This window comes from Penicillium chrysogenum, assembly GCF_028827035.1.
Source record: "Penicillium chrysogenum strain IBT 35668 chromosome Unknown utg000005l_segment0_segment0, whole genome shotgun sequence".
Lineage (NCBI taxonomy): Eukaryota > Fungi > Ascomycota > Eurotiomycetes > Eurotiales > Aspergillaceae > Penicillium > Penicillium chrysogenum.
The window spans coordinates 6,162,248-6,189,459 of NW_026622753.1; the positions used below are offsets into that span (position 1 = coordinate 6,162,248).

The window sequence follows — 27,212 nt, forward strand, 5'->3', positions numbered from 1 at the left end:
TTAGATGTGTATCTTGTCTATTGCGATCCGGCAACCTCAGCCAGCCGTTAACTCAGAAGATCAGTCGTTGCAATAGGGAAATTCCGCGGGGAAGAGTGGGTCCGGCTGCTGTTGGTCCATGGACCTCCCGAGGTCGGACCCTTGAACTTCGAGATGTTGTTTGGATGAGATGTAGACCTGTATTTCTCTGTTTATAGGTCTATTTGACCGAAAATATCACTTACAGACTGGAGACAGAAAGTAAGTTCTGATCGGGCAATATGTAACGGGATCAAGTCGAAGAGAGTTCGGCGCTAGGACAAGCCCCCCTAGGGTCAGGGGTGGATGCAGCTCACGCTGAGATTCGTTCACATTGAAGATGATGTGCATACTCAACATTGTTGTGGTACAATATGTCCGTTGCACAGACGCCTATGTACGTGGACAATAAGTTAGTAAGGTCCGTAACTCTGGCCAGGGCCCCATAAATAGTGACATAACTGGGAGATGACCGCAATCACCCAAACATAACCCCATCCGAGGCCATTTGTGGCTAAACGTCTTGGGAAACTTGGTTCAGAGTCAACATCGTGATCACTGCTTAATAGGGGTCTGTATACAGAGTAGGCATAATTGCTATTTTATCGCGACCAAATTCAAGAGTGGGGAATAAATTTGCCAATCGCCGTTGGTCGGTTTCGAACCTGCGACGTGGGGCTGTGGGTCAATCACGTGATACATCATTTACGCAGGGCCAATCATAGGTTACAAAAATGCCGCCACCCTATAACCTCAATATAGGGTCTGTAAAGGAAAAAAAATAGGTAGCTTCTCTTTGATTATGCGTGTCATCCTTAGTGCAGGGGCCATGCTAATCTTCTCTGTATATTTTCAGTTGACCATATGCCCCGAAGGGCGAAATATGTGGACGTTTAGTTCGTTATAACCCCACTTTCTGGCAGAAACTGACCGCCTTCTGTATCAGTCGGGTTTGCTGTTTACCTAGGTACGTCATTGTCCTCTGAATTTAGTCCCCTTTAGAACTGGGAAACTACAAAGCTTTGGCCATTTTGAGCTTGCTTGTTGCAATGAACAAGGATTACCAAACTGCTCATGTGCATACCTCAAATCGCTCGTTCACTCAGCGAACGCGACTCATGTCTTGGCGTGATCCACTATTCTGCCCTTACAGATATAAGGATCCTTGGAAGCTTCAATACAAGTCTAATATCCTGGTCATATGCAGCCCAGTATGCCAGGCTGGGTTTGACCGGCAAAACTTCCCATTCCTCACCCTTTATAGCACTTGCGCCTTCTCTCCAACCATAGAGATCCCCTTGTTTGCATAACCAACAAACCGGGGACCAGGAGATACCCCAATACACTTCAACCCTATTAAGAGAGCTCTACGGAGAACGACTGTATGGCGATATGGCGAAAGTGTAAGTCGATGACCAAACGGGGGGTCTGACTTACGGAAGTGCCTAATGCATACAGAGTCAATATTCTGAGCGAATCCCTCGAGGCTATTTGTTCATTTGATCCCATTACTTATCGCCGTGCGGAGCGGAAATTGCACGAGGAAAGCCAGAATGATGAGGGCATTCTCATGTTTTGAAAGATGGGTAAGGGTTCGTGCGGTATTACTTGTAGAATATAGGCATTTCTCATTCGTGAATTAAATACTGTTTCGAATAATCATGGAGCTTTTTGTACGCTTCGGGCCCTGATCGTAAATATAATTCTTCTTTGGCAGGGAGGACCGTTGATCAATCCATATTATTTCGAAGCAACTGCCTCGGCAACAATAAAGTTTTCCTTGTCAGAAACACTAACTTTGTTATGCTCCTCGTCTTGGGCTTGAGGCAACTGAGCGGTCTCCTTGGAATGCTCGATGGGAACGTGGGCCCTGACAACGAGCCAAGTAGGCCACACTGAAAGGACTGGAAGAAAAGGTTAGCACTGCTTCTTTATAATCATTTAGTAGGTATCGCTTACCTAGAAGAATCGTGTTGACGATAAGTGGCACTCTTCCGCCATGCCATTTCTTCGAGTTGAGGCCGTAAGAGACAGCCTGCGAAAAGCTCTCTTGGCCACGAAGGATACCGGATAACCGGGCTATATCTTGTCAGTAATCTGTAGATAGTATAATCAGGTCGGGTTCAACCTACATAGTTCTGAGATGTTGTCGGTCATTGTGGAGAGAAGGTAGTAGAGGAAGTTTTGTAGTGATTGCTGAGCGAATTCTAATGAAGGAAGGGTTAGCAATGTCGCGGTATTAAATCATTCACGAATCTCACCCCAGAGGAGGATAACGAAGAATCCCTCAACGAAGCCTTTGTCGGCCCAGTCAAGCGTTGGTGGGTTCTTAGTGTACTTTTCTTGGATAACCCAGCAGTAGACCCAGGCAACGATGTGGACGACGATCACGTAGAAAAAGCTGTGGACTTCGTCAGCCTGTATTCTCGCTTTAATTGTAAGTTTCAATGTTCTGTACCTGTACTTGATTCTGTTTCTGATTGAAAGGCCGCGGTAGTCCAGGAACCTACTAATGAGTGTGGAGGCCAGAAGAGTGGAGAAGTAGGCTTTAGTCCATGTTAGCACTCATGCAAATGCGTATGCAAACAATTCGAGGGTGTAAACATACTGACGAATCCAATAAGAGCGCGAGCGCGCACACCAAAGTAGTATGTTTTGAAGTCTAGACCAATTAATCAGCAATTGAAAACAGTGAAGAAGAAACAGCTGGGTTCGTACTTCCAGTGTACATATTGAAGTACGCGGCCCAGAAGACAGGCAATAGCAAGAGAATCTAGGAAGGTTAGTCACGTATACCACACAAGCACGAAGAAATCATATTAAGCCTACCTCCCTTCGCCGGCAGACCTTCCAGAGCTCTTTCATTTCATCACGCCACGAGTCCTGCAGGATAATCCTGACTTTACTTCCATCCGTGCGTTGAACCTTGTCAGGTGACGTGAGGAAGAAGGCTATAGGCACGGCAGTGCATTGGAGAGCGATGAAGATGAGATATGTGTCTGTCGTGTGTTAGCAATCGTCCATGATATTTAATCTGCCTGCACGAACGTACCAGATCCAACTTTTCCTTTGGCATGGGCGTCGGCAGCACTTTTTGATCATCAGTAAACTCCGTCTGTAAATGTATTGGAGTTAGACATACTTGTTGAGGCCAAGGACAATAGCCCCTCCAACCAACGGGCCACCTGTACGGAACCAAAGCCAGATGCTTCTTAAGTCAGTCACTTGGCCACTGTATAAAATTGTAGAATATCTCACTTCATATATCGTCCCCGCTTTGCGGGCTCAGGATATCCCAGTGTCACAGCACCCTCAGAGGCCCAGAACAGACCAGCACTATAAAGTTAGTCGATGCTCTTGGTTCATTTTGTACATATAGGATACTCACGATAAACCACAAAATACCGATCCAACCAGTACAAACCACACATTTCCCTATACAAGATTAGCCTTCATCCTTGGACTGTACAGATGGTTCTAATCAACGTCGAACTCACAAAACGATTATTTGTGTACAAGGCAGCACTATATATAAAAGTCAGTTCCAAGATAACAATATTTCACATTCTCTCTTGTGATACATACGAATACAACGGATACCCCACAGCGCCTAGCATCAGGGTCCATCTTAAGCCAATCCGGTTGGCGATAGGGCCACCGAACAGACACAAAATCCCCACTAACAAGCAAGTTAGCGCAAAGCCCGATTGAAATTTTCAATATGATGGCCGCAAGACACCGCATACTCAGACCAAAAACAAGGGCGTTGGCTGCATTAATCAAGAAAGGCTCCTGCGCGCCACCAGCACCCAAAGCATTCATGGCATTCCATAACCCTGGGGCTGTGAATCCGACACCACCGATAATACATGCATTGAAGAGTGTTCCGCGATACCATACTCGCTTTTCAATTGGCGTATCGGACAATGCCGAGATAGAAGTTCGTTCGGCCATTATGGCGTGTCCCGGGTGGCTTAAGGTTAAAGATAGTAAGCACCTTGAATCAAACCACGAGGATAAAATTGTCAACGTTAAGTCAAAGGCTAAACGGGAAACACGCTATATATAGTTTTTCCCCTGAAGAAACCAACTAGCTACCTGAAAGTGTTAGTTAATGGTGGATTAGGCCTATTCTCATCCTTTTGAGAGATTGCGTGCTTTCAAGCTCTTGTGCTCTAGTGCCCTTTGGGGACTAGCCTCATCTGCCAAGACAGACTTTGTGGAGTTCAGCCAATCAACGGCGTGACTAGCAGAAGATTATGGGGAATTTAGTGGAGAGCCCCGGTTGAGTCAATGTCGCTTCGATTGCCACGACATCGAATTGGGAAGGCGGGATGAATGTGGGGGTCCTGAGACCTTGGCCTTGATAAGGAGAGGAAATTGAGTCACGTATACAAAGATGGAGTAGACAAAGAGAAGAGAAAATTTTGATTATTACGTGTAAAGTCGTTACATTTGCAAATCTAGTTTCCAGACACCTCCTTGACTGCAGCGATGATATCGCTCGGTCCAAGGCCCTGAGCATTGACTTGCTCGTACAGGCCACCGCATCCCTCCTTGATAGCACCAATGGACTTGAACTTGGGTGTGAACTCGCGCTCAAGGAGCTGTGTGCCCAGGCGACATCCGAGACCAGTCTTCTGCGCAATCGACTCAACAACCAGTACGAATGGTGAGGATCCATACAACTTGATGGTCTCCTCGTCGACGACGTTGAGAGTGGGCTTGTTAATCAGACCGACATCGAGGCCCTCCGCACGCAGGTTCTCGACAGCATCAAGCGAGCGGTAGAGCATATCACCGTACGAGACGATGTAACCAGCGGAGCCCTTGCGGATGACTTCTTCCTTGCCGGGAACGAACTTGTAGCCCTCACCAAAGAGCTTCTGGTCGGTGCCCTCCTTCAAGATGTAAGGGACCTTGGAACGGGTGGAGAAAATGAAGCGCATGCCCTTGTTCCAAAACACCTCGTTGACTACGGCCTTCATCTGCTCGCCATCGGCAGGGAAGTACAGCGTAGTGATCGAGGCATCCATCAGACCATTGTCGGCAAAGAAGTGGTTCAGACCGAAGTGGCAGGTGTTATCGGCCATCTCGTCAACACCGCTGTGAGAGAAGTGCGACAGAACGGTGCAGTCGTTCAGACGGGCCATGGTGATCTCGGAGATACACATCTCTAGGAAGGCAGAGAAGGTAGAGAAAACACCTTGGCGCTCTCCATTGCTGCCAAATCCGAATCCAGCGGCAGCAGAGAAATTGCCGCGCTCCATGACACCAGATGGGATGAAGGACTCGGGGTGCTTGGCGCCGATGGACTTCAGGCCAGTGGAGCCTGCCAAGTCGGAGTCGATGACCATAACTCGACGCTTAGCCTCCTCCTTGCTCAGTTTGTCAAGGATTTCATTCACGGCTTCACCGAAAATGGACCTGTTCGCACCCTTGTCCTTGGTCGAGCCCTTGTACTTGTGAGGATTTGAGCCAGGCTTGATATCGTCGTAGAAAGCAAGCTGTTGCTGGCTGTACCCGCGCTTGGTGAGGTATTTGCGAGCGATTTCGACCGGGACTACGTCGTGGGCGTGACATTCTCCCTCGATTCCCTCGATGCCAGCGGCCATTTTGCGGTCGACAACAACAGCGGCGGGACCGTCGTGGTTGATGACTTCGCACATAGCGCCGTATAAGGAGTCGAGATCCTCGCCCTGGGCACGGATAACCTTCAAGCCATGTCCATCAAGGGTCCGAGCAATCTCATAGCCCTTCAGGTATTCCGAGGGATGTCCGGCAATTGTGACATCGTTGTTATCGATGAAGAGCTTAACGTTCAGGTTTCTGGCCACGGCAATTCGCGCGGCCTCGGCATCGTTTCCTTCTTGCTGGGACCCGTCAGATCCCAACAGGATGACGTTCTTATCCTTATTGGCCATAGCAATGCCGTTGACCATACCCCACATGTGACCCAGACGACCAGAGCTGAACTTGATACCTGGGGTGAGACCGAGCTCAGGGTGGCCGGGGAGGTGAGAGTCGGCGGCACGATAGTTCAGCAGGTCATCGGGCGCGATCTTACCGTCCAATGCAGCCAGCAGGTATTGTGTGGCGACACGGTGGCCGGCCTCGTCGTACAGGGCATCGACCCATTTGTTGGGGTTGGCATTTATGAAAGCAAGCAAGATACAGACTTCGGGGGCTGTATCGAAGGGACCTCCAGTGTGGCCCGCCACGCCACGGGCGGCACCCGTTGCTGTGAAGGCAATGATGGCATCTCTGAAAATGTTGATATTGTGTAGCAAATCGTTTTTCTGTTGCGCTGACAGCTGGGGGGTCTTCGGGTCAAGCTTAAGCTGCTTGAACTGCTTGAGATCGACAGGAAACTTGTAGCCGCTCATAGTGTAGACTGGCTTTCAGAATTCTTTTCAAGTGGACGAAGTTTGAAGGAGCAAAATCATAAGTCCAGTGGGGGTATTACCGCTATAAACTTGTGAGACGCCTGATCCCAGTATTGACGTCATAAGTGCAGGGTTGAGGTGACCTGTTTTCGGCACCGAACAACCTGAATTCTTTGCTCTCTTTATATTCGTTGACATTCTCTCGTAAGTTCCACTTATATTCCCTCTCTTTTTTTTGAGATTGTTCTGACAATTTTCAGATTCCCTCGCAAAATGTTTACAAGCTCCTCACCCATGGAAACCCTGCACGTGGCTACCTTCTACCCTAACTCTTCCATAACCTACATAGGTAACTCACGAGTTCGAATACAACGAGTATAATAGTTACCAATGATGGAAACATGAATAACTGGTTTCAGTTTGAACAATATTGATCTTTTGTTATATACATACTTCTCTTTGACCCCATTCCCTCTCCTCTGTTACGTATTGACAGCAAGGGATTATTGATTATTTTCAGAAATCTACACACTAATTCTTGCCTCTGCTCTTATCTAAAGTTCCAGGTCGGATTGGTGGCTGTCGCTTCATCTCTTGTTCCGGTAAATCAACGCTTCCACAACAGCCTGGCGTTTCACGCCGTTTCCGGGCAACCCCGCGCCGAACAAGCAACTAAAGCACCCAGGCAAAACCCTCACCTATTTCAGTAGCATAATAGCATTATAAAACCCATCAAGAATGCGGGGAATACCGTTCTAAGTAACTGTATTATCCTCGAAAGGGTCATTTCTCCGAGAATGCCGATTCACCAAGACAACACAAGCTATCGAGCTTCCGTCGGGAAATTGTGGCGTGCAGTAGTCAGTGGTACTGTAGTATCCCTCGTCGGCTGATGGCTGAAGAGGGAGGAGGGGATGACTGATTTTTTGCCGTCTCAGGTTATTTTCCCTCAATGTTACTTGCTTCCATCTTTTAGAAAAATGGCCGGGTATAGTCTATACAAGGTCGTCCCCAGTGGGACATATAAGGACAGTGCATCCCCATCACTGATAATCTTGAATTTCTAGAATGCTATATTGGGAAACATTACACAACATGCTTCCATCTATTCTTCCTCTGCTCTTGCTTTCGGTGCTAGTAGAGGCAGCACCAGGAAAGCGAGCAACTGCTGCGTCAGCCTACTGCTCAAACTCAGATGGCGACTACAAGCTCTCATCAATTGCACCACCAGTCCAGGGCAGTGGCAGTCCTGGTTCTGGATCCACCTGGAAGCTGGGCATTGATGATACATCCGGCGGGCACAAACAAACCATTGTGGGCTTCGGAGCCGCTGTCACCGATGCCACAGTCACCTCTTTCAACACGCTGTCCAGCTCAACGCTGCAACAACTGCTCAACGAGCTGATGACCGGTGCTGGTGCTGGTTTCGCTTTGATGCGCCATACGATTGGCGCTTCCGACCTGTCTGGGGATCCGTCGTATACGTATGATGATAACGGGAATAGTGCGGATCCATCTCTGTCTAGTTTTAACCTGGGTGACCGTGGGAATGCCATGGCTACGATGCTGGCTAAGATGAAGTCCCTTCAGTCAAGTTTGAAAATTTTGGGTTCTCCTTGGAGTGCCCCCGGGTGGATGAAGCTAAACGGTGTGATTGATCGCACTACGAAAGATAATAACCTGAACGACGGCTACTTGACTAGGGGAGGCACTGGGAGTACTGGGTATGCCAGTGCCTTTGCGCAGTATTTCGTCAAGTACATCCAGGCTTACGAAGATCTCGGCGCCCACATCGATGCAATTACCATCCAAAATGAGCCTTTGCATAGCCAAGCTGGATATCCTACGATGTATATGTTTGACTACGAGTCTGCACAGTTGATCCAGAATTATGTTGGTCCAGCTCTCGCTCAAGCCGGCATGAACACCGATATCTGGGCATATGATCACAACACCGGTATGCTCTCCAGAACCAATAATTTTGAGTCAATATTCCGTCTACTAACGGACAGGTATCAGACATGCCATCCTACCCTCAGAACGTCATCAACGTGGCTGGCCAGTACGTCGACTCGGTAGCATGGCACTGTTATGCCGCCAATGTAGATTGGACAGTTCTCACCCAATTCCACGAGACAAACCCCAACATCAAACAATACATGACAGAATGCTGGACCCCCGCATCCGCATCGTGGAACCAAGCAGCCGATTTCACCATGGGGCCTTTGCAAAATTGGGCATCGGGCGTTATGGCCTGGACACTAGGTACAAATGATCAAGACGGTCCGCATCTGTCAAGTGGCGGCTGTGCAAACTGTCGGGGTCTGGTGACTATCGCCAACGGTGGATATACCCTCAACCCAGCATACTATATGATGGCTCAGTTCAGCAAGTTTATGCCACCGGGTGCCATTGTGCTAAGTGGCACCGGGAGCTACACGTATTCCAATGGTGGAGGAGTGCAGTCTGTTGCTTCGCTGAATCCAGATGGGACTCGCACAGTTGTTGTTGAGAACACGTTCAGTAATGATATTTACATTACTTTATCCACTAATAGTGGCCAGGAATGGAGTGGCAATATTCCGAGTCAGTCTGTGACAACCTGGGTACTTCCTGCAGCATGAGTGAGACGGGTTCTGTTGACTGAGAAGTGAGAATCACCTGTTACCTGTATGATTAGAATTCTCGAATATGGAAGGTTGATACTCCTGGCATTGATCAAATATGCTATCCAGCTTTTCGTGTCTGTGCCTAGTCGTGCATGTTGTGGGGGAGGTGAATAAGACAAACCCTCCCCATCCCCATGCCCTGTCGTGTCGCTATACGAGACTGTGATAGGCCCAGCCCCTCACATCACTCCGCGCCATGCCCAAACGCGATGCCCTTCCTTCCTATAAGCGGCGAAATATGCAGACTGTTTACGACCACACAACCTATCCCACTTTGCTTTTTGTCTCAAAATGGCCACGCAGTCAACATCAGAACAAGCCGATAATCTGCCGGGTTATGGTAGCATCCAGCCCCGCAGGGCGTCATAAAATGTGTAGAGACCTCATGTGAATTTCCGTGGCTTTTCCTGTCACTAATACGACTCTCTTCGGTACCAAGCGGCTCCGTATGAGGAACTGTTAGTCGGTATTTCACTAATCTAACCACTCCTGGCAGTCCCGGGCATCCAAAGTGAACGGGACAATCTACGTTGTAGCCCGGACAGCGACTACGCCCGTGGGTGTGTATGATTCGAAATCAATCGCAAGTGTGGAACGGATGATCCGTCATATAGAGGTGATTCATAGAGCGCCGCGCTCTGGTTTGCACAGGATTGTTAAAACTGCGGTAGGATCTGACCATTCGCGGCTTTATCCTTTAAATCCTCGAATCTAAATGTAAGTGTTTCGTAGGTTTGTTTTACGTAAAACATGGGGTTCATTTAACAGAGGACTCCGAGGCGCTCTATAAGCCGATGCTTCCATTTGCACCGCCGCGAACTACTGTTGTTGTTCTGAGGGTCGGTAATAAAAGTAATAAACGGGAGATACAAATGGAGGTCATAGAAGTGGAGTAGCATATTTTTGCTCTTTATTAGCAGGTTATCACATTATTTGAGCTCTGTCTCTCTCTCTCTGAGTTCACGGGTTTTCGATTTACTTGGGTGACAGTACCGGTAGGTACCCGTGGACATCTTTTTCCTTAATAGCGTGTCAGTGATGTAAGACCAGACACTATCAAAATTCCTGACCGAAAACAACGATGGAAGTTGCATCCAACACACTTACTAGGTCGGATGCAGATCAGACTGGTTTGGCACTCTACAAAAGCGGGGCACTCTACTTGGGGCTCTCCTCCAACTTTATGGGGATAAATGGCAGTTCTCTGCATAATTCCCTTACTATGCCGTATATGCAGGCATTCGTTTTGTGTGTTATTGTCTCCACATGGTCAGTATTGGGCCTGCTTTCGTGTCAATCCGTGTTCCAGAGCTACTGTCGGATGCACTCAGAGACTGGCGGTCATATCCTCAGCCCTAGAGCTCGGTCCGTTGCTTTGTCCCCGCAGATCACTCGGATAAGACGGCTATGGCTTTTCCTTATAACTTGGCACCGGAATCATCGGAACAGCTGTAGATAGCTTGCTCGATTCCACACAGGAAGAAAGCAGGGCTCTTCTTTCGAGTCCTTTTAAATTATCATCGTTAAGGAATACTGAACTCTTGAATTATCCGTTCCGTATAAGGAGTTTGTATTCCCGATAGTTCCAAATATCCGGCTACGGGCCAGGTGTCAGTCATCCACAGGGGGTTTGAAGAGAACTCGCATCGCAAGGCCCAGCCCAATTTCAATTCGGACGGGCCTCAGGAGACTCAAAATAAAGCAAATCCTGCAGTCAGACATAACGGAAAACAGTAAGCGTGACATGTGAAGATGGCCAATGAAACACAACGTGTGCTGTCAGAAAAAGCAAAAGGCCAATCCATTACTGAGTTGGGGTTGGTGGTTGACGATCTTAAGATACCCATCCGTCTATTTCAGAATCCGAGGCTCTGTGTCTACTAGTGTTTACCAATGCCAATTCTACCCCCAGTATCGCCAAGGCAGGCACACACCAAATAAGTCGAAGGATTGCATTGCTGGTCGCCTAAACTGAAGGATTGCATATTGACATTGCCAACAGAGGGGTGGAAAACATATCTTGAATCACTAATTTCTGATATAAGAACCCCCGCGGTGGTCATCAACCTCAGCTGTACAAGTCTAATCCCAATCCCATACCTCAAACCAATACATCCCTCCAGCTTCAATTCCAACCAGCAACTTCCTTCCAAAATGAAACTATTCCTCCAAGGCACTACAATCCTCGGCCTTCTTATTGCCAATGCATCGGCCGCAAAGAGTGGTCTTTTTGCTGCAAATGGTGTCGAGCTAGAAATGTACCAGTCTGGCGAGGAAATCATCTACGGAGAGCCAGTAAGTCCTTAGTCTTCGAGATTTCCTACACACAATAACTGACTCCGTACAGCAAAGCATGGTGCAGGTATAATACCGATTACCCCGATTATAAGGAATGATCATTTTTTAACAATATTATTTTAGGAAAGAGGCCTTGAGGGCCGAGCCTGCACCAAATGTGTGGGTCACCATGGAAGTTGTGTCGTAGGTGAGGGTAACTGTTATCCTCCTGATATGTGTGGATTCTGTGGAGGTTGTTCCGTCAACCAGGCCCGTTGCCAGAACCCCCAAAAGGAAGGGTGCCAGTGTTACAAATGATTTTGGGCGAAATCAGAGAGGATTTTCGCTTTTGCTGAGGTTAACGCTGTTTTGATTCTTTGTGGTAGTAAAGGATTCCTATAGTCCTTTCCTTTCTTTCCTTCTCAATAGCTTTCGCTTCCCAATACATTCATTATCAATACCTACATGTCTAGGTATGCATCCTTCATAATCTGATCTACTACCATCTCGTAGTACATTCGAACAAATGCAAAAAGGTTCATTGTAAGAGAAAGGATTCCATCCATTTTAGGTCACAGATCTATATTCCGCTATCAAAGGCAGATCAAATAAGAGACCTTCATCCAAATATATACTCCCACCACCCCTTTTTCCACGTCCGCCCAAACCGGTGATTCACACACGCCTTGGGGTGATTAAACCCACCAGCCTGACTATGTCTCTGTCCGTTCCCCCAGACACTGATTGGCAACACGCACAACCCACCCATGGATTTATTTGGCACAGCCTCACCCGCCTGTATGCAGACAGGGTCACGGAGTTTATGAAACGGCGCCCACGTTACCCTTTTCTCCGCCTCCTGAGTTGTAGGAGAGATGAGATCCCCTATATCCACATCTGTATCAACTGACTGTTGAATGAACGGATGTGTCAAAGGAAGCGAAGAGGAAAGTGTGTCGAGAATAGCATCCGTGAAGACATCAGGCCCCGTAACCCCCAGTATAGTCTTCTCGTCATATGCCGGACTTGAAAAGAGGCTGGTATGTTCACTATTGTATTTCCTGGTATGTGCTAAAACCCGCACAATAGTCTCGCGGAGGAGCGGACTGAAACGTCGTGGTGCATACATTGTATACTGGATGAGTCCGTAGCTCCTTGTCCAGTGCCAGTCGCGCATGAATTGTGCTGAAGCATAAGGCTCGTCGACTTCGATTCCAACAACGAGTGATACATCGGGGTGGATATTCTGTGTGTAATCCTCGGGTGTGGGTGTGAAGAAGGGCTCTAGTGCTGGGCAGGTCTTGATCGTCCGAGCGGGGAAGACATCGATGTCTGCGTAGAAGCCTCCATAGTACCAGAGAAGGAGGTATCTGAGGAGGTCTGCTCGGAGGACATTGTGGGGGTAGGACTTGTATATGGTTTCGATTTCGGGGATGGCAGATAGTTCGTTGGTTACGAACGTAATGGCCTTTTCATCGGTGACTAACTTTGTAGTTTCAGTTGGAGTCAAGCAAGATACTTGTGGTCGCAGGTGAAAGTACTTACATTGTATTCCCACTCCTTATTTTTCCCTTGGAATACTATTGAGTCGTCGCCCCTGTGCTTTTGATTTTTCGCTATCTGCCAGATTTTATCTTTGGATATATTGCTTTCCTGACTTCGGGCCAATACGGCCTTTTCAATGTTCTCCAGGGCATCCGATAGCTGCTTTTCATATCGAACATCCGGATTGTTTCGAAAGGGGGAGCGGTAGATGAATCGTGGCGTGTCCTCTACTTGATGTTCTGGTGGTGGTCGATCTGCGCGGGTATTGTTCTGGGTGGAAGGAGGAGCTGGAAGATGATAAAAGAGGAACCATATGAAGGCAATAAATATTACGCAGGATCCACGACGAGTAGATAAGAATATGGATGCCTGCACTTTAATTCTTCTAAGGCTCATTGTGGTAGTGGTGAAAATCGAAACCACAAAGAGACGGTGACTCGAAGGCTGATTCAACCAAGATTGGAATAAATCACTGCCTCATGTGAATAATTACATATACCAGAAGATTAAAGAGTGCACGCTTGGAGTGACAGGAATGGAATATGGCAAAGATGAAGGGGAACAGACAGAGAAAATCGAATAGCAAACGAAAGGTCGTATCAAGCCAAGGATTGGATATACGACCAGGCCCCCTAAGTTTCATGCAGCCTTTGACACAATTTATGATCAAAGCCTCGCGGTTGCCTCCAATTTCCTTCTAAACGTCTACAAACCCACTTGGCGGCCTAATTCTTTGTTTGACAGCCAACTTCGGGTCGATCCCACGCTAGACAAGGATATCCCTGTCGAGATTCAATAGTTCACATTTCGCATTGATAATATTACAGGGGGCTACCTCTTTCTTTTGGTTGGGTAGAGCTATTGTGGACGTGGAAGATACCAATATAAGAACAATGAAGTCAATGGTAGTGGCGGATGGGACCGCAATCAGCAAAGTCGATTCCCATGGCTTCTCGGGTTGTCTCAAAATCTCCACCTTCTTGGTCTTTGTAGCAATCATTTGGTTACACCTGTCTTACAAGTGCCGAGTGGCCGAAGTGGAAAGGGGCTGCTAGTGGTCCAGCTAGCGAGTCTCATAAATGCAACTTAGGATGGTCAGAGTTGCTAAGATAAAGACGGACGTGGAAGGAAGAGACACTTTGGCCGGCTTTCTCTCCGAGCCTTGTAGGTGTCGTGTAGTGTAATCGATAGGTGGCACGTAGAGTATGCCCATCCCGCATAGAAGGCAGTTTGTGCGTCGGCATATGAAGTAGGCTAAACCCAGAAACCCGCATCAAGGCGCGGCCGGACAGTGTTCTCTCTGGTGTCGCGGGCAAGCATATAGAGAAGAGACCACATCAAAGGGAGCTACAAGTCAGAACTGGAGTGATGCCGTAGCACAAAACAAACAATGCGAGATAGCTTAACCACGTAGTGTCCTACATACTGGGGGACAGCATTCCCTATAGGGGTAGAAAGATTTCTCAACAATATTTGGATGCCTTTGGTTTCAGCTCATTTTGGGAAGACAAAAGAATCCTGCCTACATAGAGAAATGTTGAGTCTAACAGACGGAAAGCCACAGAGAGAGGGAAGTGGATTGTGTGAAGAAAGAAGAGCTCCCGGATCCTGCTATCAGTTGTTAACTACATAGTAGTTACCCTGGCCTGTTAGCCTGCTAGCCTGGCCTTCAAGAGATCCACCATCCATTAATGTACCCCATGATACCAACGTTCCTCTTTCTGCCAGTGATCTCTAAATTGAAGGAATCTAAAATTGATTCAGTTAACGTTATTTTTCATCATTCGTTTTTATCTGATCACAAATTGTCTGGGCACCTGAGCAGGCACCATGCATAAGCATAGTAAGTAAACCGGTGATAGGAAGGGTAAGTTGAACCAATCAAAGATGATATGGTGTTATGACAGGCAGACAGATGCCTGGGTTGTCAGGCTTCACATGTTTGTTAGCGAGTACATTAGCCAGTCTCTCACAGATAGAGAATACAACCTTCTCTCTCTCTCTCTCTCTCTCTCTCTCTCTCCCCCCCCCCCACCCCTCTCTGGCCTCTGCCAGATCATATGGAGCGCCTCTAGATTACATACCAAAAGCACCGAATAGGCTGCCATAGAAAGGGAGTGAGATTCCTGGAGCCCGGAGGGAGTGAGATTCGGATTATTAACGATCTCGAGTTAGAAGCTATCTTCCAAACCATAAGCAAGCCCAGAGAAGGAGTGGTTAAAAAGGATTGTGTACTGTATGAGCGAAGGTGGAACTGAGACAAGATTCCCAATGAATCGTAGCTCCGGTCGTAAATGGGAAGGTTTAGAAAGTCGCAATTGCAGCGACTTAACAGAACCTCCAGCTCTAACGTGACATCCTTCTCTGATTTTCCGACGGCTGAATCCATTTATCCCACCAGGGTCAAGTACTAAACTGCCTCTTTCCTGGCAGCCCTTACAAACGTACTGATCGCTGGAAGAATAATTTTCCAGACCGACGCATTCCAAGTGTTGCCAAGCATGGCATTTAGAACAACAAATACCGTCTGTCTCCAGCCTAGTGCGCTTGCCGCAGCAAGGTATAGAGGACTTAAAACTTTGCACGTCAATATCCTTGAACTGGGATTCTGAAGCGTAGTAGCATTGCTCAGTCGTGAAGGATGCCTGAGAAAATGCTACGGCATCTCGCGGTTCTAGTTCATGAAGAATCATTTGAACAACCTCAGGCGGCATGTTGACCGGCCACTTCTCCTTATAGACGCAAGGCTTCTTCCAACAGTTTGAAGTTAGAACCCGGGCTAGAGCACGGAACCCAGATGAACATCGGGTCGCTGAATGGTTGGAAAGCAATGTCAGGCTCCTAGAGGCCAGAACGACCTCGTGAGAAAGCTCCACGAAAGCGACATGGCGTGGTGAAATTACAATCAAGCGAACATCGTTATGCCTAATCAGTGAGTCTCCAATATATGACTCGGCTTTTGAGACGGCTCCGTTTATCATGGCATTAGATTCAACGTCATCTTGTAAAACAACAAGGTACCCATGGAACCAATAGACGTCCGCGTCGGGGTAGCTCCAAAGAGGAATCGACGCGAATGAGATTGGAAGCTCGACGTTGTAATCGAAAGACACCTCAAAATCCCAGGCCGCAAGACGCAAGGAAGCAATACATAGTACCCTGAATACAGGAGAATCGTATCTCCATGTGGAAGGGTCATCGACATAGAAGCGCCAAATAAAAACGAGGTCGGTAAAGAACCGCCCCTGTAGCTCGTTCATGGGTGTAGGGATGCCAAAGTCGATTTCAAACGTCTCGAATTGCTTTGCTTGCGCCTTATTGTTGCTTCCACAAACATATTCACTAGACATATGCTGAGCATTCTGCACCATATGATGATTTATGCTAGATGCCTCTTGAATCTTGGCGAGATCCATCCGTGTTGCCGAAGGTGCCAATGATGTGGATCCTTCAAGCTCACTCCATCGTGAGATTGTGAAAGTACCAGCATCTAGATCGACAGTGTACACATAATCTAGATTCGAGTGAATTGGGCTAGGAAACGGGACTGGTTCCCATCCTTCAAGATTGTCGGGCTTATCGCATAAATTTTTGATTGTTCGGAATGTCGACTCATTGTCAGGGGGACTTATCCGCCCTCGAGGGTGATAGAGGCGGTACCATTTTCCTAAAAGAGTATGTTAGCGTTTACAAGCCCCGTATAATACGGGCGATCACCAACCATCGATGCGTAGGTTCCAGAGCCCTCTACACCCCATCTCTTTGATAAGGTCCTGGAGGGGAAAGTGATTGAGGTTTATGGATATGCTGGGTGGCGGAGTTGTTATACGCAATGGACTGCTGGAATCAACACATGGACAGCAGGGTGAAGTTCCTCTGCCAAGGTTTAGACAAAAAGTTGGAAAGGTTCTTGTTTCGAAAAGCCCTTGTGTATTCTGACGCGGTTCTTTGCGCCAGAACGTCAGATGTTGCCCAAGTGGAGCCGGCATGCTTGTTTTAAGGGGGGATATTTAGCCCAGCCTTTTCACGGTCAGCTGACTCGATCAACTGCTATACGTAGCAAACAACCAACATCATGCGCATTTCCTAATACCTAGGCACCCGCAAGTCTGCTGAATTGCTAGTGAGGCAAGCTCTCGCACTTGGCACGCCCTAAACCAATAGGGAAAGACGCGGAAATGGATGCTGGTTGGCTCTGTAATGCTACATTGGACTCCCGTTATCTGGATATGAGGAAGTGGTAAGTCTGACAGGACTCCCTTGAGTGCATGTTTTGCTGAACCAGTGTGAGCCAGAATTAGATGTGTCGCGTCCCATCAAAGGTTCATATAACGTATTTTACAAGCGAGTGGCCACCCTAAAACAATAGTGAATGCGATATATTCCACATTTATATCTCAACAACCATATGTTCATCCTCTCTCCCAATTTGTTAATAGTTTGATAAAACTTCTTTGCACTATATATCAAGTTCAAAGAGAGTAGAATACTATCTTACTATTATTTTAAAAATTACCGAAAATGACGTTCCTAAAAGCTAGAGATATATACATCGCAGTTATAAAGCCATGAATTTTCCTGAAGCTCCCTAGATATGCTAGATATCAAGAAGGAAGTGCCGTTCGGCCCGATCATGTGTTCGAGGACACTCGTGGAGCTAAAGCTTGTGCGAATTGGGAAGAGTACAACAAAGGGTGTGGGCGCCGGCATGGGTTTTCAGCTGTCCAGTTTCATGGTGTGGATGATCAAAGGCTGGGACTATTGGCTATATGGACCACTGGAAGCTTGTGGAGTGGGAACCAGTGGGCCAAGGAGACATGAAGATCCCTTCTTTATTTTTATTTTTTGGTTAATAACTATTACATATCTGCTAATACTCTACACCGTACTCCGTAATGAGTATATAGAGTCAAAGACAGTAGTCATAAACAGATTGAATGAATTCAGCTTATCATAGTACTAATACTAATACTAATAGTAATAGTAAATACCAAAATGCACCCCCGCACTATGTGGATATCTGCTTATTCAACACGTGACTTCCAAGCTATTTTGCGGGGAAACAGGGATATGGACGAGAGGGAATTCTCAGCACAGAATAGTAAAGTAGTAAAAGGGTAAAATAAGGTGTAAAGATGGATATCTAATTGCATATATTGCACTAGCAGAGTATGTGTATGTTATACATATTCCGAGAAATAAGCAAAAATGAGAAATAATAAATAAATAATAAAAATGGGGCTTGCTCTAGTGGCCGAGATCGGGCTCGACCGATATTCAAGGGATGATTCATCCTTTGCAATTCGAATCCTTCAACTCGCCAAGGTCAATTTACTCTTTCAGCCTCGCTTCTTTCGCTCTCCGTAACTCCGGAAGTTACCCCACGTTCGAGACCCGTCACCCGTCAAGCGTAGCACCTCGGTAACGTCCCTGCGGTGAGCTGCGCTTGAGAGAATTCGGTCAAAAAGCTAAACTTTCCCCTTCGTTTTTTCCTTCCCCGTTATTATTATTCCAAATCCCCGGGTGCAATTCGCTTTTCATCATGGGTGTCTCAGGTATGTCCGATCCTATACATGTAGGACTTTTTGTTTTGTTATTAGGGTTTAGCAAGTCTGCGCGCGCCAGCGCATCGTTGTCAACTCCTGCTGACAATTAGCTACTCCTCCGCGCAGAACAACCCGCCTATACCCAAGAGCCTGTCGAGAAGGGCGAAAGTCAGACCAGTTCCACGGACTTCGCTCTGCCTCCTCTCACAACTACCACCAAGCGCAGGTTGCAAGCCAAGGTCGATTGGCACATTCTACCTTGTCTGTGTATTTTGTACTTGCTTGCCTTTTTGGATAGGTAAGCTTACCATTGCGTCGTGTGACCAGGCATTGCTTGTATCTGACATCGTCGGCCTGCAGAGTTAATATTAGCAATGCCGCTATTCTTGGACTTAAAGAGGATTTGAACATCGTCGATGGGACGAAATACAACACCGCGCTCACGATTTTCTTCGTGCCGTATATTATCTTCGAGATTCCGTCAAACATTTTGCTCAAGAAGTTGAAGCCCCATGTCTGGTGTAAGTGTTTGCGCCCCGTGCGATTAAGCGCAATTTTGTTGAGGGCAGATTGTTAATTCGGAATCAGTGACGGGATGCATGTTCATGTTTGGCTTGGTCTTGCTCTTCCAGGGTCTGGTACAGAACTGGGGTGGACTGATGGCTACCCGCTTCTTTTTGGGTGTTTTTGAGACAGGCATGTTCCCTGGATGTAAGTGCAAAAACCAACAAAATCTCCTACGACAGGTGTTAATTGCGATCGCCAGGTTTCTATCTGTTGGGCATGTGGTACACACGCTCTGAGGCTCAGAAGCGTTTCAGTTTCTTCTTTAGCTCCACTTCCCTGGCCGGCGCCTTCGGTGGTCTGCTTGCCAGCGGAATCGCAAAGATGGATGGCATGTGCGGCTACAGTGGCTGGCGCTGGGTGTTTATAATCGAGGGCGTTTTGACCAGCGTGGTCGCGATCATCCTGTTCTTTTTCATTGCTGATTTCCCCGAGGATGTTAAGTGGCTGAACGAGGAAGAGCGCACATACATGCGTGCTAAGTTGGCCAAGGATGTCGGTAAGGCTGCGCACAATGTTCACTTGGGGAAGCGCGAGGTTCTGGGTGTGTTCAAGGACTGTAAGTACAGCGCGATACCCCTCCTTTTGCAATTGATTGCAGCGCGCTGACTTCCCTCAGACAAGGTCTTTATCGGAGGTTTTATGTACTTCGGCTTGATTGTCCCGGCTTATGGTACGTATATCATTTTTCCTTACATGCTCTTCCGAGTCGTCGCTCACTCTCATGCAGGATATGCATACTTCGCACCATCGATTATCCAGACCTACGGCTACAGTGCGATCAAAACCCAGCTGTACTCCATTCCTCCCTGGGCTGCAGCATTCGGCTTCTCAATGGTAATCGCCTTCTGTTCTGACCGGCTGCGACACCGGTTCATTTTCACCTTGATTCCAATGGCGATCGCCATTGCCGGTTTCGCCATGCTCATGACAATCCACAACAGTACCAGCGCGCAATTTGGCGCACTCTTTCTGGTCACCAGCGGCTGTTACAGCGCCATGCCTGTCATTGTATGCTGGTTCGCCATGAACTTGGGTGGCCATCATCGACGCAGCGTGGGAACCGCATGGCAGGTTGGCTTCGGTAATATTGGTGGAATCATCGCTACTTATTCTTTCGTTGTAAAGAATGGCGTGACAGATTTCCGAACCGGGTATATCATCTGCCTCTCGTTCATTTGCCTCGCCGGTCTATCATGCACACTCTACATGGTGGCCCTGTGGTTTGAGAACAAGAAACGTGACCGCGCCCCTGTTGACCCTGCTGCGATTCCCGAGGATGAAGAGGAATATCTCGGCGATTTGGCGCCCACCTACCGGTACACATACTGAGAAAATATCCAGGATGGATACTTCCGTATGATGCACCTTCTATTTTTACTTTTGTGGACCTCGTCTTGCGGTTCCGCGAATCTTAATGAGTGATGAAGCTTGTGGTATATATGTCTAATATACGGCTGGGTATACCCAAGAGAAAACACTGGCATCAAAACTCTCACGGGTTCTAATTTAGAGCTATAGCTAGTCAATAATACATAGTAATGGCATTGCTCTTATCTTGGATGTTGAATTGAACTAACGTCATTGCCCTACAATCTCCACTCGTGCTTTGTACGTTACATAAATTATTTTCAAATGGTTTGCCCAATTACCTCGATGGAGTGAAACCCTATCAAATTTCCTAATTTGGCATAGTCATGTGCCGCCGTCACAGATGGATGCTTGAAGTGTCACGTGTGGGGCCTAAGCGAGGGCGGCTGACTCAGCCGCACTGTACGTAAAGTCATCTCGGGCCGCCCTCACTTCATCTTTCTTTCTACTATCTCTGTTTCATCATCGAAATCGTGAGTATCCTTCCCAAAGCTTAAGGTCTCCTCGAGAGCAATGCACTAACCAGTCAACAGAGTGAAGATGAGAGACAAGTGGAGAAAGAAGCGCACTCGCCGTCTCAAGCGCAAGCGCAGAAAGATGCGTGCCAGATCGTAAGTCACTCTATTGCGCGCCGATAGTCTCGCGCAAGCCTATCGAGCTTCCGATCGGGGAACCGTGATACTGACTTCCTAATCAGCAAATAATCTACTCGCCCCCTCCATCTCAGCTCTCCTGCCGAGCTCATGGTTAAACGCTGAACACGACAATTGACGACGCGACTTTGCGACTTTCGTTTCTTCGTGACACGCCCCTCATTCCAACGAGTTACTTGCACAGATAAGATTTCCGACCATCATTCAGAAGAAATCGCAGATCGCATTGGCGGAATCCGCTGTTACAACAACAGTCTACCCACATTCCAACACCTCGGATTCATTCACGTCTACGATCTGATGTCATGCATGGTTATTACTCGGAGAGGCTCCTGTGTTTAGGTGGATGTTGGAGGGCCGGTGCAAACCATCGGTCTTTGAGCACGGCACTGGGGTGACTGGTCAATTCTCATTATCTTTACGGCCTTCCTTCGGGCTGGTCAAAAGTTGTGGAGAGGTTTCTTCCGGGAGTTTATCAAAAATCCATGGAATAACTCGGAGGTCTTCGTTTAGCTACTGCAGATGAATCGATGACTTGATGAGTGCAACCTTTGTTTTACTCCTTGTAAATGTAATCCTGTAACCTAGAGCGTAGCTACCGTCTTGAGTATCTATCCTCAAATATTCGTAGTCTGGATATCGCCACCAGATCAGCTTGACGCTCCATGTACGTCAATATTTCTTTGTGTGGAAAGCCGTAATACTCACCGCCTGCCTGGTCTCCGCTCGTAAAATTTTCTGCCAGACAAGTCCAGACATTTTATTTCACCGCGCTAAAGCCGATCTCGAGAGCTACGATCTTTTGTCTCTCGTCTTTAACGCCATAATGCCGTCCAGTAAAACAGATCAAAAGCGCAAGCGCTCATCGGACAATGAACGTCCAAGCAAAAAGCCTGCGCTGCACCAGCTGCCCCCGCTGGCCGCCAGCGTTGTTGAAGATAAGAGCGAGCTGGCACCGGTAATTGGTGAGTTGAAGGCTTTTTATGCAGACTGGGAACTTTCTCTAATTGAAATTCTGCGCTATAGCCGACACACCCGGTCTCCAGAGCTCAAAATCCCTCCGCTGGAACCCATATATCAAAAGCCGCGCCAATGTCTCCAAATCTGCGGCAGCGACTCGGAACCCGGGCATTGTCTCTTCAGAGATGCTGCTCCAGTCCTCGGACCACGCCAAGATGGATTTTGTCGGCCGTGAAGGCACAGGAGACGATACCGACTCGCACGTGAAGCACTACGTCGCAGTTATAGACCCAGAGCACAAGACATGGAAGGTCGTGGAGGTGCGGCGAGCTACACTACGAGGAGCAGTGAGAAGCCGCAAGTCCGAGGAAGAAGACTCAGACGAAGAGATGGTATGTCCTCCCCTCCGCAATTCCATATATCAGCAGCACCAAACTAACAAGCATTACCAGAACACCATGCGCGCCCAACGCACAGCCCTCACCAACACCTTCGGAACCAAACAATCCCGCAAGGCCGTGCAATCCATGGCCGAGAACGCCCAACTCTCCAACGCCCCCGCCGGCGCCGTCCCGCAAGCCGGCGCAGCCCCTCATCTCCTCGCTGCCCGCAGACACAGCCTCCGGCCACGCCAAGGCGCTCGCCATGCAGGCCGAAGTGCAAGCGGCCAAGCCCCTCCCAACGCCGAACCTCGCCGTCTCGCACCCCTCCGACGTCTACACAATCGAGACCCTCGTTCCAGGCAGCCACTCAACCCTCAGCCAACTGAACGGCGTGGACGAGTGGAAATCGCAAGTGGAAGCCGGTCTCGGCGTAACAACTGTCTCACGCTACGTCTCGAACCGCGTCGGCGCAGTCGTCAACTCCGACAACAAAACCCACCTCCAAGTCCTCCGCTTCATCCAGCTGCTCATCGAATTCGGCCGCTCACTGAAAAACGCCGGCGCAAGCGCCAAGGGCGGCGGCCCAGGCAGCAAGCGTCTCCCACCCCGCGAAGACCTCCGCCGCATCCTCTCAAACACCACCGGCGCCGTCACGAAGCCCAAGCCCGGTGCTGCGGCCGACTCCGCTTCCGCCGACTTGCTCCCGGAGTCTGTGATCGATGCTGTGCGTCGTCGCTTCGCGCCGAGCGGCGGCTACGTCTCGAAGAACGACTTTACCCTCCTGCACACTACTATCTGTGCCCTCTCGCTGCATATCCCGCCCCAGCCGGCGCGTGATGGAGGCTCCAGCTCGCTGGGTGGTAATGCGCCTAACGAGCTTGCCACGGATCCTTCTGATCTCCGGGATGATCTGCGTCTCGATCCGAATACTATTCACCAGTACTTCCGCGAGCTTGGTTGTCGCATTGATAAGCCGCGTGAGACGGAGTTCGCCAAGTGGAATATTAAGGGTGGACGTGCGGAGGCACATGCGCGTCGTGTTGCTCGTTTGCGTGTGCCTGTTGAGTTCCCTAAGGTTAGCCGTGGTGGTCGGAAGTAGGGTTGATTTGTGGTTTGGTGGTCTTGAGTTGTTAGACGTCCTTGGAATATATGGCGCTCTGTGTTTCAAAATTGTTACTTTTACCTGTTTCTATATCAATGAGACATTGTTACATAGCCAAAGGGACTTTGGACCTTACTTGGTCGTTTCTTTATCTGGGTTTGCCTTTTTTTTTTTTTTCTATGACTTGGGCCGAGCCTCTTTGCCTAATGGCACATGTGTAGGATCTATAGAAGTAAACCTCTATTGGCGTTATATATCGTATAGCAGCTGCTTTGCAAATAGAGTGGAGGCATTTCAGACCCACGGGTGTATATATCAATGCCCTATATATACACAAGCGAATGCCGTTACTTACATACTAATGAGCACTTGCATGCTACAAAGATCGAAACATATTTGAAATGCAAAGAGAGCAAACGGCCACTTCAACACTGTTCATTCTAACCTGATCCACTTGAGCCCAATAAATGACACTCGATCGATATAGATACAAAATCAGTATATCCGACGTTAGTCTTTGTCTTGCCAACCAAATCAATGGCATACATCAACAAAAGCGTTATCCACGGCCAATGCAAGCTGGAAGATGACTACATCATTTAGACAAAAGCAGACAGGAGATATGACACAAATATGTGCGGTGGTATGATTGACGGATGCATATGTTATGTCCGCACAGAATATTATAGAAAATGAGTGGACGGGAATAATGCAACTAGAATTACCCCTAAAGACCGAGAGGCGTAAAGACGGGGTTCGTCTGCCCTACGCAACCACACCAACAGGGGTGGAGTTCATTCCCGAGTAAGCCTTCTCGGTCAAAGGGGTAGCAGCCTTCAGGAGCGGCACGGCGGCCTGGGCAGCTGCGTCGTTAAATTCACGAGCAACAGCGCCCTCGAGGGTCTCGCCAGCCTGCAGACCCAGCTGGGCGTCCTCCCAGATGGGCCGGTTGGCGGCCTCGGCGCCTTCGACACCAACGCCGACGAAACCACCCTGGCTCTTCCAATCGCTGGTGCGCTTGAGGCCTAGGTCGTTCCAAACGGCTTGCACGGCTTGTACGAGGTGCTCGCGCAGCGGTTTCACGTGGCCTGGGGTGGGGGTGATGCGCAGACGCTCCTCGCCGCGGGGAACGGTGGGGTAGTTGATGGCCTGCACGTAGATGCCGTGTTCCTCGAGAAGTTTGTCAGAGGCCTGCTTGGCCAGCTCGGCATCACCGACCAGGAGGGGGACGATGTGTGAGGGGTTGGGGATGACGGGGATGTCCAAATCACTGAGGGCGGTCTTGACTGCCCGGGTGTGGAGTTGTTGGAGGATGCGGTCCCGGGGTTGCTGGGACTGGTACTGGATGGCGGTATCCGCACCAGCCATGGTGGCTGGTGGGAGCGAAGTGGTGAAGATGAAACCAGGAGCAAGGGAGCGGATGGTATCCACCATGGCTGCCGAGCCTGCGATATATCCACCGACACAGCCGTAGGCTTTGCCCAAGGTACCGGTGATGATGTCAATTCGGTCCTGGACTGTGCCCTTGGTGCTTTGAGGGGAAGCTGTATCCTGCGATGCGTAGACGTCGTAATCGAGGTGCTCAGCAACGCCAGCTCCGTGCGGGCCGTACATTCCTACGGCATGGACCTCATCCAAGAAGGTGATGGCACCGTACTTGTCGGAGAGATCACAAATCTTTTCAATGGGCGCAATTGATCCGCACATACTGTATACGGATTCAAAGGCAATAATCTTGGGGGTACTAAGTGGCAATGAGGCCAATTTGGCTTCAAGGTCTTCCAAATCGTTGTGCTTGAAGACCATTTTCTTTGCGCCGGAGTGTCGGATACCCTGGATCATCGAGGCATGGTTGAGACTGTCCGAGAGGATGACACAATCGGGCATTTTGCTGCCCAGTGTTGCCAGGGTCGCATCGTTAGCCACGAAGCAGGAGCTGAATACCAATGCGGCCTCTTTACCATGCAACTTGGCAAGTGTATCCTCGAGGGCGACAGCATGCTGGTTATGACCCGAGATGTTGCGAGTACCACCTGCACCGGCTCCGTAGGTGTCCAAAGTCTTGTGCATGGAGTCCAAGACCTGCGGGTTACGACCCATGCCCAGGTAGTCATTTGAGCACCAGACGGTCACGCGCTCCTCGGCCGAGGCAGTGTGAGCCCGAGGGAACTCGTTGGCGAGACGGTTGATGTTGTTGAAGTAGCGGTAGGACTTGTCCTTGTGCTTCTTCTCCAATTCCGCGTTATAGAAGTTACCATAGTTGAACTTTTCGTTGGCTGGGGCTTCCGGGCGGGGACCGCGGACTGCAGTGCCGACGCCGGCGGCGGTAGGGGACGAGCGGAGCGGATTGGCCAAGTTAGGGTTTCCTGTAGTCAGATTAGAAACAGCTCAAAGCCCAAGCTTCACAAACTCAATTTACCTCGCTCATTCTTCTCGTACCCTCCAGAGGCAAGACTAGCGGGGTGACCACCGGTGGTGTGAAGCGCCCGCTTGCCAGTGGGAACACGCAGAGACTGGCATCCAGCGACTCCGGCGGCGCGCGAGGTGAAGCGCTTGGTGCCACTAAGACGGGCACTCTGCACAGCCAGAGCCTTGCTCATGACTGGGCATCGGCGACCCAGGACTTGCAGGTTGGACATGGTTCCACCTCCCGGGCTAGGACGAGTAGCGGTCGACAGAGTGCGGAGGGTAGTGGGGGATGTGCGCTTGAGGAAAGGGCACATCGTGCGAGACTGTTGCAAGAGAGCCTCCATGGTTAAATTGAGCCAAATTGAGCCAAATTGAGAAAACGAGAAACAAAATAGAAGAAATCCCCGTGAATTCGAGGAGATATGTAGTTCACAATACCAAAAAGCCGGACCCGAAGGGAAAATTGGGGGCTGACTGATCTGGCGGGATCTGGAACGGCTTACATATGGAAGGCTCTGATTGGTCCCAACGTTCAAACGGATGTTCCTTTCCGAGGTGTCTCACTACCGAGGGCTCTTTGCCACTTCACTTTCGCGTATATTGTATATTAATCTCATACCTCGGCAGCTGAAATATTGAAATATTGAACTTCATTGCCAGGCATAAACAAGGTATAAATACATGAGATGAGTATACCCTGCAGTGCACATTCTGGGACCATTCGGGCACACCTTCATGTTACTCTTGTTACATGTCAGCCAATCCATCTTTGGTTGTTCCAACATATCATTCAGACGTGCTATGCACTATTACTATTTCCAATGAACGAAAAAGGAATCTTGCCACAGCAGGTTACATTCGGGGATCTTATAGCACTACCATTTATGGTAGATCCTTTCCTAGAGCAGAATCAACACTCCACATGTCAATGCGCACCTACACATCTTATAGTTGAAGGCAATTCTTCTGCAATTCTACTAGGCCAGTTAGGGCTTTTAAGTTGTTAACTGGCAAGGTGATAGAAGAGGTTGGACAGATTATAACAGCCAATACTACTGTGAGTACTACAAGCCAATTCCATGGGATACCAGCCATGATTTTAGTTTGTAACGCTGAGGCTTTTATCTCAGTGTCAACCTATGTAGTCTGTTAGAACCTGAGAATACTATATGATATTATGACCAACCCAAGAAACCATTATCCGTCGAAATATCAAAATTTCTCCAATGGGTGACTTCTCCAGATGTCTTTATTTAAGGCGTGATTCTTGTTCAGAATTACCTACAAACGTCGATAAGTCTCGTTGGATAATGGTGGCAGACAGGGCAG

General features: G+C 48.6%; 10 protein-coding genes across 10 annotated transcripts; 5 read left to right on the forward strand and 5 right to left on the reverse strand.

The window, feature by feature from the left end:
* Positions 1–1,758: 1,758 nt before the first annotated feature.
* Positions 1,759–3,972, reverse strand: N7489_010737 (uncharacterized protein; the record flags this gene model as incomplete). Its single annotated transcript, XM_056716486.1, has 15 exons — positions 1,759–1,922; positions 1,978–2,097; positions 2,151–2,225; positions 2,280–2,419; positions 2,477–2,564; positions 2,627–2,680; positions 2,737–2,791; positions 2,848–3,017; positions 3,071–3,108; positions 3,161–3,226; positions 3,277–3,354; positions 3,407–3,453; positions 3,516–3,543; positions 3,604–3,697; positions 3,765–3,972. 15 exons carry the CDS (start codon positions 3,970–3,972, stop codon positions 1,759–1,761), a joined length of 1,425 nt encoding a protein of 474 aa, XP_056564108.1.
* Positions 3,973–4,481: 509 nt separating this feature from the next.
* Positions 4,482–6,404, reverse strand: N7489_010738 (uncharacterized protein; the record flags this gene model as incomplete). Its single annotated transcript, XM_056716487.1, has 1 exon — positions 4,482–6,404. The coding sequence occupies one exon, from the start codon at positions 6,402–6,404 to the stop codon at positions 4,482–4,484; it is 1,923 nt and encodes a 640-aa protein (XP_056564109.1).
* A 1,095-nt stretch (positions 6,405–7,499) lies between these two features.
* N7489_010739 (glycoside hydrolase family 30 protein) lies at positions 7,500–9,028 on the forward strand (the record flags this gene model as incomplete). Its single annotated transcript, XM_056716488.1, has 2 exons — positions 7,500–8,361; positions 8,424–9,028. 2 exons carry the CDS (start codon positions 7,500–7,502, stop codon positions 9,026–9,028), a joined length of 1,467 nt encoding a protein of 488 aa, XP_056564110.1.
* Positions 9,029–9,569: 541 nt separating this feature from the next.
* On the forward strand, positions 9,570–9,969 carry N7489_010740 (uncharacterized protein; the record flags this gene model as incomplete). The annotated part of the gene is made up of 2 exons (XM_056716489.1): positions 9,570–9,714; positions 9,806–9,969. Coding segments are annotated over 2 exons (309 nt in total), but the record flags the coding sequence as incomplete, so codon positions are not given.
* Positions 9,970–11,227: 1,258 nt separating this feature from the next.
* N7489_010741 (uncharacterized protein) lies at positions 11,228–11,441 on the forward strand (the record flags this gene model as incomplete). Its single annotated transcript, XM_056716490.1, has 2 exons — positions 11,228–11,368; positions 11,421–11,441. 2 exons carry the CDS (start codon positions 11,228–11,230, stop codon positions 11,439–11,441), a joined length of 162 nt encoding a protein of 53 aa, XP_056564112.1.
* A 528-nt stretch (positions 11,442–11,969) lies between these two features.
* On the reverse strand, positions 11,970–13,291 carry N7489_010742 (uncharacterized protein; the record flags this gene model as incomplete). Its single annotated transcript, XM_056716491.1, has 2 exons — positions 11,970–12,836; positions 12,896–13,291. 2 exons carry the CDS (start codon positions 13,289–13,291, stop codon positions 11,970–11,972), a joined length of 1,263 nt encoding a protein of 420 aa, XP_056564113.1.
* Positions 13,292–15,305: 2,014 nt separating this feature from the next.
* On the reverse strand, positions 15,306–16,653 carry N7489_010743 (uncharacterized protein; the record flags this gene model as incomplete). The annotated part of the gene is made up of 3 exons (XM_056716492.1): positions 15,306–15,349; positions 15,420–16,562; positions 16,617–16,653. 3 exons carry the CDS (start codon positions 16,651–16,653, stop codon positions 15,306–15,308), a joined length of 1,224 nt encoding a protein of 407 aa, XP_056564114.1.
* Positions 16,654–18,437: 1,784 nt separating this feature from the next.
* On the forward strand, positions 18,438–20,337 carry N7489_010744 (putative MFS transporter; the record flags this gene model as incomplete). The annotated part of the gene is made up of 7 exons (XM_056716493.1): positions 18,438–18,450; positions 18,568–18,739; positions 18,802–18,962; positions 19,030–19,152; positions 19,208–19,564; positions 19,625–19,678; positions 19,736–20,337. 7 exons carry the CDS (start codon positions 18,438–18,440, stop codon positions 20,335–20,337), a joined length of 1,482 nt encoding a protein of 493 aa, XP_056564115.1.
* A 1,518-nt stretch (positions 20,338–21,855) lies between these two features.
* N7489_010745 (DNA-directed RNA polymerase I subunit RPA49) lies at positions 21,856–23,471 on the forward strand (the record flags this gene model as incomplete). Its single annotated transcript, XM_056716494.1, has 4 exons — positions 21,856–21,994; positions 22,056–22,381; positions 22,442–22,507; positions 22,578–23,471. The coding sequence occupies 4 exons, from the start codon at positions 21,856–21,858 to the stop codon at positions 23,469–23,471; spliced, it is 1,425 nt and encodes a 474-aa protein (XP_056564116.1).
* A 768-nt stretch (positions 23,472–24,239) lies between these two features.
* Positions 24,240–26,227, reverse strand: hemA (5-aminolevulinic acid synthase HemA; the record flags this gene model as incomplete). The annotated part of the gene is made up of 2 exons (XM_056716495.1): positions 24,240–25,840; positions 25,894–26,227. 2 exons carry the CDS (start codon positions 26,225–26,227, stop codon positions 24,240–24,242), a joined length of 1,935 nt encoding a protein of 644 aa, XP_056564117.1.
* Between the last annotated feature and the right edge of the window lie 985 nt (positions 26,228–27,212).